Here is a 14451-nt window from a genome sequence, read left to right on the forward strand (position 1 = left end):
ACCAGGGTTTTCCTATTCCTCCTGGGGCATCACAGAGACCAGCACAAGAACTTGAGATGTTGAGGAAGAAGCCCCTCTCAGGCCATAGCCTCATGGCTCAGAGGGTCTCTGCCCACCCACCTTCATTTCAAAGGATACACTTTTCATATAGAAGCTTCTCCATGGCCAAAAGCCACCAGCTCTGCCCAGAGCAGCAATGCCCCAATACAGATGTGTCCAGATGTACAAACATAGCCAACCGCTGCACTGGGAGCAGGGTCAGGAGCCCAGGTGACCCTTGGCTCGTGTTCCCAGCCAAAGTACATCAAGGCCAGGCAGGTGAGGGCTGCAGGCAGAGAGCGGGGCCAGACCTACCTCAAACCGTATGACTTCCTTGCGGATGACAGCAGAAATCCGTTCGAAGTCCCTTTCGTACTGTGTGACACGAGACTCCCACTGCAGAGAGAGGAGGAATGCTGCTGTCTGCAGGGCAGGGGATGGGAAGAACCTCTCGCTGCCCTTTCTAAGCAGTTCTGTAGTTACGACTGTGCAAGAGGCTCTGCTGGAGCAAAGCTGAGCATTCCTGGTCCTCACCCTCACAGCAAGCTGCACCCCAGCTTGCTGCAAGCACTGAGAAGAAACCACAAGAGGTGGGACACAAGCAGCCCCTCCTGGGGCCTCCTGCAGGGCTCGCTCAAGGGCTGGCTTATCTCTTGATGCACGCTTGGCAAGAGATACCCATCCCTTCAGCTCAGCAGCACAGCACAGAGGAAAGGAGAGCAGAAACCCAGCACTCCTTGGTCCCTACCTCCGTGATCTCCTCCTTGGCCTGCTGCAGCTTGTCAGGTTTGTTGGCCCACAGGAGCCTGGCCTCCATCTCCCTCTTCTTCTGCAGCATGGTCTGGGCATCCTGCCACCGCTGCCAGGTCTTCATGCGCTGGTCAAAGGCTCCCTACAAGGAAGGAGCAGAGACTGAGCTCTGCTCTGCTTCATCAGTGAGGTCTTGGGCCCTCCTCAGCATAACTGAACCTGAGCCAGAACACGGACTGGTCTACTAGGTGCAACATCAACTAACTCGTGTCTCAGGAACAGCTCTGGGGCCTCCCTCCACATGAGGGTTTGCCCACCAGCTCGAGGGTTTGGCAGGAGCCACTGAAGAGCTCCAGCCACATGCAGGGTCCAGTGCAAGCCTCGACAGGCCTGAGGCCACCCATGAGCTGGCAGCACCCTAAGCACAAAGTCTGGACCATTCCCAAGCTCTGCTGTAGGCCCACTTCAGTCCTGCCATGAAGAGTGGGGCAGCAAGGGGCTGCCTCTGCCCACCCGACACAATCTCTAGCAGCAGCTCACAAGCATTCATCAGGAGGCCAGATGATCTTAGCAGTCCTGCAAATCATGAATCCAAGCAAGGAAAACCCCATTAGGCTTCTGAATGCATCCAGCAAGATTGTGGGGAAGAGCTAGAAAAGCAAAAGCACTGTTCATCCCAATAGCCTGGTCAGGAGGACAGAGCAGCCAAGAGGCAAGTAAAAAGTCTGAGGGTTCCTTACCAGGACATCCCAACACTATGGGAGATCTTGGCCCTGGTCTGGAACACCCACCACACCCCCCAGTACAGACTGGCAGACCAAGGAGGCTTGTGCCTACTCATGAGGCTACATTCTGGCCTCTGCAGCCTCTGGAAACAACTGCACAGAGGCAGGACATGTTTGGGACAGGAAGGAGTTAGCCTACAGCTCACTTGGGACCTGTTTCTTTCAGCCTCCAGCAAGGAGGCCAGTACGTCGCGCAGGCTGCACAGACTCGAAGACTCAAACTCTTCCCCAGCAAATCTATTTGCAACACCCAGACCACAGGTCATCAGCTCAGCCCCTCTGCAGTAGCCACAGCTTTCACGTCCAGAAGGGTTGGGGCCACCTGCAAGCCATGAACTTGCTGCACAACTTCCTGGAGAGCAGCAGCACAGTAAGGCCTCACCTACCCCACTTTTCCAACCTAAGCACTCCAACACATCCACAAATGGACAAGCATAAGGTTTTCCATCTGCCTCAACGGGTCAGAGGCATGTCATGCTCTGTGCTTGAATTTAGAAGACCAGCTGCCCCTGGCACACCTAAACCTAAGTTCAGGACCAGCAGCAGAGCCTACAGCTTGCCCCAAAGGAGTGCTCACCCTTACAACCGAGAGAAGGCGGATGTAGTCTCCCAGGAGCTCGGCCAGGAGGAAGAAGTCATTGTTAGCCTGTTCCTGGTGCAGCTGCTCAATCTTCTCTTCCACCTCAGCCAGCTGGGACAGTGCCCGGGACAGGGCGGTGTTATCCTCCGAGCTCCCCAGCATGGCCAGGCTCTTTGCAAACTGGGCTGTGTTCAATGCTAGCTCTAGTGAAGCAAAGAAGAGAGTCAACCAAGGGGCCTTGCTTCCCCAGGTGCTCTGAAGCCAAGCCCCAGCCTAGAGGTCAGCCCAAGGAGCTGCTTTGCTGTAGCCCCAGGAGATGTGGGCTAGAAGAGCCAGCACCATTTTGGTCAGAACCAACAGCTCCTGCAGCACGGTGGGAGGAGGGCTGGGAAACTCCAGCAAGGGAGGAGAAGGGAAGCAGAAGAGTGGGAGGACAAGGCAGAGCTTTGCAGAAGTCAGCCAAAACACACAGGGGAAGAAAAACATCCCCGCTCCCTGACAGAGGACAGCTTGGAATTGGTAATAACATCAGCTCTGCTCAGGTTTGCTACAGCAGCCTCATCTAGCAGGACACTCACTTCGATGCCAACATCCTAAACTGGTAGGGCTGGGCAGAAGAGGTGGGATTACCATTCTACTTGTCTCCCATGACAAAGAGACAGAGAATTCTTAATAAGGAAGCACTGTAGTATCTCCACAGAAGTGCCTCCTGGAACAACTGCACACCAGTGACCTCTGGTCAAGTTTAACTGCTACAGGCCAAGCTCCAGCTCAAGCAGCCCCCAGCTCGTCACCTTTCCTGTGGTTCACCAGTGTCTCCACGACAGCGTGCAGCTTCCGGAGCCGCTGGTCCTCACACTCCACCTCCTGCAGCTTCTCCTCAAACCACTGAAACGAATCCAAGAGCTGATTCCCACACATGGCACCGCTGTGGAGCTTTCCTGGCATCTCCCACACAAAGCTCACTCTGGGGAGAGCACACAGCTCCAGAGCGAGGACAAGGACAGCCCAGAGGTGTCCTAACACTTACTATGTCCGATTCATTCATCTTGATGGTCATTTTACTGACAGCATCCGTAGCTTTGTTAAACATCTTCAGTATTCCTGCTCCACTCAGGGTCTGGGTGCCCACTGCTCTTGGTAGCTATAAAGAAATAGAAGTAGTTTGCTTTACCAGGAGATAGAAACAGCTTAGACAGCAGCCATGACATCATTCTCCCTTGTGTGTCCCTTGACAGACACAGCTACTGCAAAGGATCAGCCAGACACTGCCTTAGCAGTGGCAAAGCCCATACAACATTCCCAATAATGGGACTGGAGTGGTTTTCAAACAAATGAGGAGTTCCTAAATGTTACACTTTATGCAGGGTCTGCCTGGCTGCTTGGCTGAGGTAACATAGATCTGTAGGAACCAGCCATGCTCTTGAAACTAAGGGCTGCCAGAGCTGCCACAGGCACGGAGCAGAGCTTCTGAGCATGGGGACACTAGAGCAGAGCTGGGAAATACTCTACACCAATTAAAACTACTTTCCAGGGAGAGCTGCAGCTGCCCAGCAGCAAAGAGAGGTGTTTCCATGATGCCTGCTCCTACACCAGAGCTCTAGCATAGCATTAGTGCTGCAGTCACTCAGGCTACGGTTCCCCCAGTGCCTAGCCTCTTGAAGAATGACTTCTCCACATCAGTCACACAGATGGGCACAGTCACACTTCCCACTGAGGAGCAGGGACCACACCAGCCACATTTCAGTAGGAAGCCAGCTCTCCCATAACATCTGAGCATCAGGACGCCTGTCACCTTCACACAGCAGGCTACGCTCCTGTCATGGATTTCAGAGAGCAAAGACCACCCATGCTCTCAACACAAGCCCCTACCACAGTGGATGCAAGCGAGGCAGGAGCTCTTCGTGAGTGTGCAGTGCTCAGACAAGCACCCAAACAGAAGGAAGATCTGTTGTATTGATGTGGCAGGGTTTTGGTAGCAGGAGACTGCAGGGGGGCTTCTGTGAGAAGCTGCTGGAAGCTTCTTCCATGTCCAATAGAGCCAATGTCAACAGCTCCAAGACAGATTCAACACTGGCCAAGGCCAAGCCCACCAGTGACAGTGCATGATAATATATGTAAGAAGCCTGGCTGCAACAGACACTGCAGCCAGAGAGGAGTGAGAATCTGTGACAGAACTCTGCAGACACCAAGGTCAGACAGAAGCTCACGGAGGACTGTCTCCTGTATGAGAGACCCCACGCTAAAGCCGGGGAATAGTGTGAGGAGTCCTTCCCTGGGGAGGAAGGGGCAGGAGAGACAATGTGTGACGAACTGACCGCAACCTCTATTCTCTGTTCCCCTGCACCACTCTGGGGGGGAAAAGTTAGAGAATTCAGGAGTAAAGTTAAGCCTGGGAAGAAAGCAGGGGTTGGGGGAAGATGTTTTAAGATCTGGTTTTACTTTTCATCATCCTACTCCAATTTGATTGGCAATAAATTCAATTCATTTTCTGCAAGATAAATCCATTTTGCCCCTGCTGAGTGATCTCTGTGTCCTTAGCTCAGCTCACCAGCCTTTGTACGTTCTCTCCCTTGTCCAGCTGATGAGGGGAGTGACAGAGCAGCTTTGGTGGGCACATGGTATCCAGTCAGGGTCAACCTACCACATCTGTTATCACTGTCACTGGTTAAGAGCTCTTACAGAGTTTTGCTGCTTCTCACTGAGCTTTGAAGCATCATGCCTCATTGACTGACTGGTCGTGTACCAGCTTCTTCTGCGCTTCCAAGATACTTGGAGCTACATTATTCCACACTACTGACCTCCTCCTTTTCCAAGAACTCCCGGACATCTGGGTCCTGCAGCATTGTTGGGTGGCTGACCACCCTCCGGAGGTACCTGTGCAGAGGAACATACCAAGAGTCACTTTGGTGGTAACAAACCTGGCTCCAAGTCACCACAATACGCTGCTTCTTCACCCTGGAACAGCAGTTTGGGAGCTGCTCTCATTCACCCACCAGGAGTCCTACCTCCCTGTGGACTTCAGTGGGAACAGCCTGCAAGACCAGCCCTGCCAGGCCTTTGATTAATATTTTCTATAGTGATAAAGTTACTGGATTTGCTAAGTGACCAAGATCCAGCCTTACATCTTTAGCAACTTGAACAGATCTTTCAGAGGCTGCAGCTGGAGGGGATCAGCACCCCAGTGCTAACCACAACAGTCAACACAGAGCAAAGGCCACTTGTGGCTGTGCAATCAGTGTGCTAGCTAGAGATCAAGTTGTTTCTCACCTGATCTGCACTGTTTGTACAATTGCTTAACATTTTTTTGGCTCCTGAGACAGCTCAGTTTGCTCCCTGCCTTGTCAGTAGAGTTTGGCCAGATTTGGACCAAACAACAACAGAGGCTTTTGAAGCAGGAGATTGTTTTACAGAGTCAAAGCAACTCTCTGCAGCTGCAACTCTTCAACAGCCTCCAGTTTGCTACAAGCTTAGAAGTAGAACAGCCTTTCTCATGTATAGGGAACGTGCAGCCAGTCTGACCTTTCAGAGGTCCCTTGCTTGGCTCAGGCAGGAGGGAAAAGCTGTTGGGGTCTGTACCTCTCTAGAGCAGCCCGTCTTTTCTCTAGGAACTCTGCAGAGGAGGAATCTTCTTTCCCAACTTTCACTTTGGTCATTCCTAGCACAGAAGAAAGTCACAAATTACTGAGCTGCTTCAAATTTGACACACAAGGTAGCATGGTTTGTCACAAGGTACAGGCTATGAGGGTAACAGCAGGAGAGGCATTTGACAACAGGAATTAGACCCTGCATCAGCCAGAGCTACTTGGAAATTTAAGATCTGCTTATACCTAACAGCTAGCAGAAGCAGACATGCAGGAGAGGCAAAGCAATGCCTTCTGAGACTGGAAGGGTTACAGCTGCACCCAAGTGGACAGCACAGAGGAGAAGGTTTTACTCTACATCAAGCAGGTGTGGAGGCACCTGCAAACCCAAACAAGGCTTTAAGCCCAGAGCTCCAAGTGTGGAACCAGAGTTTCTCCAGTGCCACAGAAGTCAGATTATTTTCCACAGCTGCTTCCCATGGCTGCTGTGCAGCTTCCCTCTCAGCTTTGAGACTGCAGGCAGGTCTGGCCCTCAGGCACAAAGCTCACCATTCGAAGGACAAGCTCCACTACTCACCTATGAGACTCTTCTCAGGGGGCGGAGGAACAATGAACCCATTCTGGGCATGCTTCTCCGACAGCTTCTCATAGAGACCCAGAAAGTCACTGAACCTCCTTTTCACTGAGAACTGCTTGCTCCTGAACATTGGCATGCTCGTCTGGGGGAAAGAGATGGGACTTGGATCAGACTCACCCAGGAAAGCTGGCCCCTGCACACACAGCCTTGCTAGCTCTACCTGCTGTCACTTTTGGCCATGAAGTAGGACAGCTTGAGCTCTGCAAGGTGTGAGGAATGAAAAGAGCAAGCTTCAGCCTAGGTTTTCAGCAGCTTTACCTCCTAGCAGTTCTCCTTGGCCCAAGCAGCAGTATTAATGCCACTAAACAACAGAACAGCTGTTACTGCAGCCACAGGCTGCTGGGTGAGCCCTGCCCATTGCCTAATCCCATCATCCCTGCTCCACAGAGGAACAGGGACTGCTGTCAGGTCACACTTGATCACCTTAAGACTCCAGGGACCACCAGCAGCTTTTGACTGTTTAGAGAGCAGGACCAGAGACTAGCAAGTCCCTCTGACGCTCCATCACCTTCAGACCACAGGATGCCTGAAGTCCAGCAGCTGCTGTACAGACATTAGGAGCAACCTTTTGCAGAGCTCAGAGCAGCACCCCAAAGCTCCAAGCAGGGTAGCAGCTGCAGAAGGTTCCATTTCTTGTGACTAGCCTGGGAGAACAGGTCCTGACATGAATCAGCCGCAGCTTTTCAGTGAGAGCTGAGGTCAGGTTGGCTTAATCTGACACTACCATCAGCACTGAACATCTTTAGCAACAGCCTCAGCATCTGGAGCTCTCCCTGATAGATGTCATTCCTGGTGCTCTCCCCCAGTGATGAATATCATATCAGCCAGGACTGTAAAGAAGTAACTGGCTGTAAAAAACACAGTCTCCTTTCAAATAAATTCAAACCCTATTTCTCAGCTAGGCTCATCCTTTGATCTGTAGGGGTGGATTACAACGCCTGAATCCATGTAACAAGGCGCTCAGACCTCCTGTCTATTTAGGTCATCACTGGCTTGGCTAAGAACAGACAGTCCGGGCTGCTCTGGAAAAACAAAGGCACCCATGTCAGGAGTTACGAATTAGACATACCTGTGTTGACACTTTGTAGGCTACATAGGCATTCATACCATCCCCTGTGGAAAACAGAAACAAGGCACCAGTATCACAAGATCAGCATCACCTGAATGCAAAGCACAAGGCTCCTGCAGTCTCCCGGCCTTTGCCCCTGCCTCAGTGGTTCTGATCTTCAGCCTGAGAGATTCCTGAATCCTCACACAGAACCACAGGCAGCATCTCACTGCAGGACCTGGACTCCTGCCCACTAGGCATTTCCCCACCCTGACTGCTGAGCCCTCCTTTTCCTTCCTAAGGCAATCAACACTGACAATCAGGCACTTGTTACACTGACAGCATTTGGGCTGACTCTACACATCTGCTCAGTATGCAACAATTCGGTGGCTGTGCAGCAAATGAAGCAGCCTATTGACAGGGTGCAAGCAAGGCGGCCCCTGACTGCATGTGGCTGGATTCTGAAACATCATGGGCAGTTTTCTCCAGCTAACACCGAAATCCCCTTGTTTACCTGTAGTTCAGCTGAAGGGCAACCTCAAAGGTCTGCTGCTACACCTAAGAAACCTCTCATTTACCAGTCAGTGTACCCCCCGGTTCCAGAGACCACAAGATGGAGTGACAGCAAAGTGCCATTTGTGAGGCTGCTCCACTGGCTGGGATCAGATGTTACCTTGAGTTCTCTGCACCCCAGGGACAGCACATTGCTGGCTAGGTTCTTCTGATGCCCACTTTCAGAGAGAAACCCTCTTGCTTCTCAGTTTGAAGCCAGAGGTGCTTCCCTGGCAAGCACAGCTGCTAGGGAAGGTGCCAGAGCACAGAATAATTTAGAGCACTCAGATTTAGGTGAAGACAATTTTGCCTCCTCCTTGCCAGCTGCACAGAGGACAGTGCTGCCTGGAGGTCAAGTCAAGCTGGTCACCACAGTTCCAGACACCAAACTCTGCTACTGAAAGCATCATGTTTCACTCTTCCAAAAACCCCTACCAAAGGCTCCCTGCCTTTGAGGTCCCTGTCTTCCCAGAACCTGCTCCTGGTTTCAGGAGCATTTTGACCCAGGCATCCTGCTTTGTGTAGCTTCATTTCTTCTAGATGTTGGAAGAAGTTTTGGAGAAGCTAGTCCAAGATCAAGTTTGCACTTGCAGAGACAGCTTGAAAACTGGAGCTGTGGCATGTGGAGGCAATTGGTCCTACTGCCAAGCTTGGCTTGTCTAACTGTGCCTCACTGTGCAGCACGACAGCACGTTAACTCACCAACTTTCTCTGGGTCACTCACTCCTACAGTCAGCTCAAATTTGTCCTCTTGTTCCTCTTCTTCCAGCTGTTTGGAGTAAGCACAGGAGGACAGCAAGTTAAAACTGGAAAGTCGGGCTTCAAAGCACCTCAAACCGTGAAATCCCATACATTACGGTGAGCTTGTCACACTACAAAGTCATCTTTGGCTCTTCTATCTGGCTAAGGCCACTATAAAGTTCTGGAGCTTCTCACTTGTATCCAGGCTACATGTCCCAAGGATACCAAACTGGATTTGTCTTTACTACACCACTATCTGCACAGACTGATGTACAAACTGCTCAGCCCCAAGGTGAAACTCCAGAGTCCAGCCTGAGCTCTGTGCAAGGGACTTCCCTTTAAGCTCTTTTATATCATGATTTCAGTTCTCACCCGAAACAGCATCAGACACTGAACCTATGCAGAAGTTGTACTGTGCAGGCACAGGGAGATGGAGAGTCAGGATAACAACAGGCAGACCAAGGCTGAATGGGTCTTGTCATCATACCCTGCACTTAAACCAGTCTGAAGCCAAGCTGAGACACTACTGATGGCACTCAGGCTTAGGGTTAGTGGAGTCCATCCTCATGAGCTCAAGGGTGCTTGGGGCAATTTCCTTGTCTCCAAAATAGTTTCAGTCTCTCTACAGGAAAAAACCTAGGTTTAAGCTAAGCACCACTTGATTGGTGGTGGGCTTGGCAATCAGATTACAAATCCAACTTAGGGACCCTGCAATCCCATGTCACCCAGAAGACTCTTTATTTCAGAATCATGGACAAGAACTGCTACACCACTTGCCCCATCTTCAGCAATACAGTCACGTCCAGGTCAGAGCTCAGACCTCCAGGACCAGACCAGGTGCTTACTATGTGAGCTGTGGAAGCACTTCTGCACCACCACATGAGCAACAATGCCATTAGGCTGACCTGAACCCCACTTCAGCAGTATCAGTCCCAGCTGATGGCCCCTACAAGCCGGTGCATCTAAATATGGCAATTACATTGATTGCATCATTTAAGATGCATGTTTACAACTAAGTAAACAGGTTCCTGACAATTACACTCTGAAACCAGCAGGGCAAGTTGGAAAGCTCAGAGCAATTCTCACCTCCTCATAGCTCTTTGGAGGGTTTCTAGAAGAGCTTGCAGCTACTTCTAATGAGGGGGCAGGATTGGATGCTTTGGCCAGTTCCTTCTTCTGGTGGTTTTGCGTGCTGTCTAGAGACAACTCCACAGTGGCATCTGTCAAGAGAAGTTTGCAAAGGTCAGCCTCTCTACTTTGGGGTTCTGAAAAGGCAATTTTTATATCTCACAGACATTCATGGGATCTAGGGAGTAACAATAGTCATATTTAGCAAAAAAAAAAAATTCCATAGGGAGGCCACCTGTAAGCATTTGAAAAAGCACAACTTAGTGCATCTCCATTCCAGTAAGAGTAATTGGTCAGTCCTGCTCACCTGCATGGCGGGAGAAGGTAGAGAACAAAAGCTTTTAACTCTGAAAGACACTCACCACCTTACAGCAACAAAACCAAATCAAACCTCATTTTTAATCCTCTTCAGCTTCCAAACAGTTAATCCTGCCGCATGATTATGCCAGAGACCCGGAGAAGGCTACTCTGACCTTCCCAAAAATACCACCAGAGCTCAATACTTCCAGAACAGACTGGAACACGAGTTGGAGATAAGGACCTGTGATAGTCCAGAAATACCCATGACCTGCATGCCAAATTTAAAAGCAGATCACTCCAGGTTTAGAGTTGAGAAAGCCCCATCAAACACCCATTAGATACAGACTCACCTGCAAACAAGTCCTGATCATCTTGCTCTACACGAACCCCATTCTCTTTGGAGGCACTGCTCACAGGGAGAAGAGATTCCCTTTTCGGAGCCACGGGCTTGCTCTGGAAGAGAATTAAAAGCACATGGACAAGAGACTATTTACACTGAGGAATGGAGGCTGGAGGAGCAAATAGCTCATCTTCCTAGCCACTGCCACACAGGGTAACTACTGTGTGAGCAGAGTGAGAAGACATCACAGACTGCTTCCCTTCCACCTATGCTCTCTGCCAGCAAGGCTGCACTGAGGCATCCCTGCCACTAAGGACACCAAGTGTCACATTAAACTTCAGAGCCGGTTTCCCCCCTGATGTTGAGCAGAGCAGAGCAGGAGCAGCCAGCAGGTCACTGGGACGTGCCAGCCCACAAGCAGAGAGCCACAACCCCAGTCCTTCCACTACAGGTGTCAGGAGCAGCAGGCAGCCGAGTACACCCAAGTGCTCCTGTTCAGAACATCCACAACACACCTGGCCAGGCCACTTCCAGGTAGTGATGTACACACCAGCACTAACACCACATCAAGCAGGTGGGCAGCACTAAGGAGCCTCTGAGCTTAACCACAGTAAGCAGAGCACACTGCCAGCAGGAGATCCCTTGGGAAAGCCATGCCATCAATCACTGGCAGCACAGTCCCACAGCAATTTGCTTGCCCAAAGGCAAGACATCAGGGACCATGGGAGCCTTGTCAGCAGCTTAACTCGTACTGGCAGCTCAACCACCACCATGAGCAGAGCTGCCTTCCACAGAGGGCTGGTTCAGGTCTGCCTTAATGCAACAGCCTGCTTCCACGCGGTCCAGAGGAGCTCATGGACTCCACTGCCCTAGCACCATGAAGCTGGCTTCATGGAGCCACAACATCTCCTACACCACCACTCACAGCTGGACCAAAGTTGGGCATGGCTGTCTGTATTTTGCAACCAAGTCTTGCACACCATGCTTTGCAATCCAAAGCTCATGCTCCCCTTGTACAACTTGGTCAGGACAAGCCAGTCCCAAGCCCCAGGACCAGGACTTACCACACAGCTGATCCTGCCACAGCAAACAGCCCCTTGGCTGGGGGGGGACCACTCTGGCTACTGGGAGCAGGTGTGGGGACAAGGTGAAACCCCACTCAAAAGCTTGCACACCAACCAGTCCACCACACCAGGAGGTAGAGCTATTTCTGCAGCAAGCACTACAGGAGCCATCATCACAAACCCTCCCTCGGTTTGGAGGCAGACAAGCAAGAACTGGGCAGCAAGTGCTGTTCTCAACTGTCCCTGCAGAGAACAGAACAGGTCTTTGACAGCCAGTAAATGGAGCACTATCAGCAGTGACCCCAAACCAACAGGCTCTTTTGGCACTTCCTTCAGCACGGGAACACCATCAGTTCCCACTGCTCCTGAAGAAGTAAAGCAGTGGATTCAAGTCTTTGAGTACATAAAACACCAGTGACATTAGATGGTGAGCGCTCCTGTATTTTAGGGTGTTTTCCTGGTGAAGAAAGCTAGGACATGAGCTACATCTGCCAGTCAGAGAGTGGGGAGCAGAGACACCCATGCCAAACACAGCACCCAGACACACCCCCAGACACCTTCAGGGTACCCAAGCCAACAAGAGTGCTACCACCACAGGATCCAGCCCCAGCCAGTGGCCAAGCCAACAAGAGGGCTCCTACCACCAGTGACCTGCATTAGGGACACTTGTAGCAGGTCTCATTCAGATCCTCTGCTTCTGCAGCTCTTCAAGCTGGTAAAAAGCCCCCCACTCCACATGGACAAGTCAGGGTGGGCTCTGAAGTTTCCCTAATGACTCCTCAGCTCCCACATGCAGACACAAGCTATTTGCTTTTCTATCATGAGGGCTTCTCAGTTTGCCTTAATTCCTAGGACTATGAATGCACCACACTGTTCCTACTTCTCCATTTGCACTACAAAAGAGCCACAGCCCCTTCCAGTTCAGCCCACAACACTCCCCCTGCCATCCCCAAGGCTTGATTTAGCACACCCCATCCACCACACATGCAGGCAGAAGCTCCCTAGGTGCTGCAGCAGCAGCCTGATGCTCACCTCAGGGAAGCAGAGCTCAGGAGAGCTGACCCTTGAGGGCATCCCTAGAGAAGACTATGGTCATACATGGATCCAGCCTTCATCAACAGACAGATGAGGTCCAGCGCCGCACTTGTGCCTGACCCAAACACCTCTTTGCTGGCTACTGTACAAGGGCTAACGCTGCCAAGCCACCTGGACGGGCCTCACCAGCCCCCTGCTTCCCACAGAGTGTTTTGCTAACGTTCAAGGGCAGGCAGACAAGCAAAGCCACCAGGTCGATAACTAATAACAAGTATGAGTTATGACAGTTGCTTCAAGAACACTAAACACCAGATAAGCTGCTTTAGCTCAACAGACTCCAGCTTCAGCAGAGGAACACTTCATTTGCCTGAAAGCCCATGGCAGCTGGCACTCATCTGCATTGCAGGCTGCAAAGCAACAAGCCACCTAATACATCTTCTAGTTCTTCAACAAAAAAAGGTCCTGAGAAGTTCAAGACTGTGCCAGCCACCATGCCCTGGTGCAGCCAGAAGTACCAGCATCTTCCTCCTGCAAGGGCTGCACTTTCCATGGTATTCTCAAAGCATACAACACTGTTGCATTGCTTTGCCCAGACCAATGTGAGGGCTTCATCCTCTCAAGCTCACACAGGGCAGAATCTACCCTCATCTCCCCAGATCTGCCTTTGCCCTGCTCCTGGGCGAGCACAGCCCACAGGGGCACCACGGCAGCACCAGGCAGGTGCCTGGAGAGCTTCCTGCCAGAGCCACCACCTCGGGCCCTGGTGGCAGAAGTGGTCTGGAGAGAACCCAGGTGAGGTCAGCAGAGGCGACGGTGTCAGCCTTCACGGGGGACAACGTGACCTGCCTCAGCCTGCAGAGCTTCAGACATTGGCCCTGGTGCCTGCGGCCTCCAAGCGCCCACCCTGCAGGAGAAGCCAGCTTCTGCAGCCTCTCCAGCACAGACCTTTGCTTGGTACAGAACCTAAGAATCTGATGCCAGCAGCTGGCTGGGGAGGGATTCAGCTTGGGAAGCACCAGCCACTGTTTGAAATCCCCTCCTGTCTGCTGGTCACTGACTGGAGCAAATGCTGGTACAGCTGGCATGGGTCAAGGCCAACAGCCTTCTTGCCCAGGAAGCTATTAGAAAGAAGAAAAGGTGCTGAAACCCTTCACTGCTCACACCTCCACCTTCAGCAGGGGATTCATACAACAACACAGCAACCTACTTCACTGAACAAGTACCACCAACCCTTCCTAGACTCTCTGTTGAGGCAGCACAAGGCAAGAGAAGTCACCAAGGTATTGACGAGACTCCTCACCACGAGCAAGGGACATTAGAAGCCTCTGGTCCTCTCACCCTCACGGCACAGAGGGGTCCACCCCCCAGAACCAAACTGAGGGCAGCAAACGCCACATCAGCATGCTCTGAATGTCGAGGGGACAAGAGCTGGTGCCGGGGGAAGGCAGAGGGGGCTGTGGAGCCTCACAAGCTGCCTAGCAAAGCTACTGAGCTGCAGCTGCCACCAGGTTCCACACCAGCGAGGCAACTTGCTCGGGAGTCACTCCAACCCAGATCTAGGTGGGTATCGAGAAGCAGGGAGCTGCCCTCAGCACCGTGCAGGGACATCTTTACACTGACGGGCTCCTTCGGGCACTTAGGCTCTGCAGGACAAGCAGGTTATAACCGGGTTATAACGGGGGCAAGCGGGAAACAGCCTGGCAGGAGCTCTTTCGCAGCCCCTCAGCCACCTGCGACCCCAGGGACGACCCTGACCCTTACGGCACCCGCTCGACAGTGACCCAGGGCGCCTGAGGTGCTCTGGGGGGGATGGAGGTCCCGACTCTCTCGTCGGGAACAGGAACCTAGACACGAACCCCCCCCTTCAC

General features: G+C 52.0%; 1 protein-coding gene across 1 annotated transcript in view; it reads right to left on the reverse strand.

Moving 5' to 3' along the window:
- SNX1 (sorting nexin 1) overlaps nt 1-10597 on the reverse strand; it is a gene marked incomplete at its 5' end in the record, with an annotated part of 11448 nt that extends 851 nt beyond the window's left edge. The window contains 12 exons of the mRNA XM_010019280.1: nt 355-435; nt 788-931; nt 2152-2357; nt 2949-3042; nt 3185-3298; nt 4956-5031; nt 5734-5812; nt 6316-6457; nt 7445-7488; nt 8678-8744; nt 9803-9936; nt 10495-10597. Of these exons, the coding sequence (XP_010017582.1) occupies nt 355-435; nt 788-931; nt 2152-2357; nt 2949-3042; nt 3185-3298; nt 4956-5031; nt 5734-5812; nt 6316-6457; nt 7445-7488; nt 8678-8744; nt 9803-9936; nt 10495-10597 (1284 nt within the window). The remainder of the gene's footprint in view (nt 1-354; nt 436-787; nt 932-2151; nt 2358-2948; nt 3043-3184; nt 3299-4955; nt 5032-5733; nt 5813-6315; nt 6458-7444; nt 7489-8677; nt 8745-9802; nt 9937-10494) is intronic.
- Between the last annotated feature and the right edge of the window lie 3854 nt (nt 10598-14451).

Source organism: Nestor notabilis, unplaced genomic scaffold (genome assembly GCF_000696875.1).
Source record: "Nestor notabilis isolate BGI_N333 unplaced genomic scaffold, ASM69687v1 scaffold32457, whole genome shotgun sequence".
NCBI classification, from domain to species: domain Eukaryota; kingdom Metazoa; phylum Chordata; class Aves; order Psittaciformes; family Psittacidae; genus Nestor; species Nestor notabilis.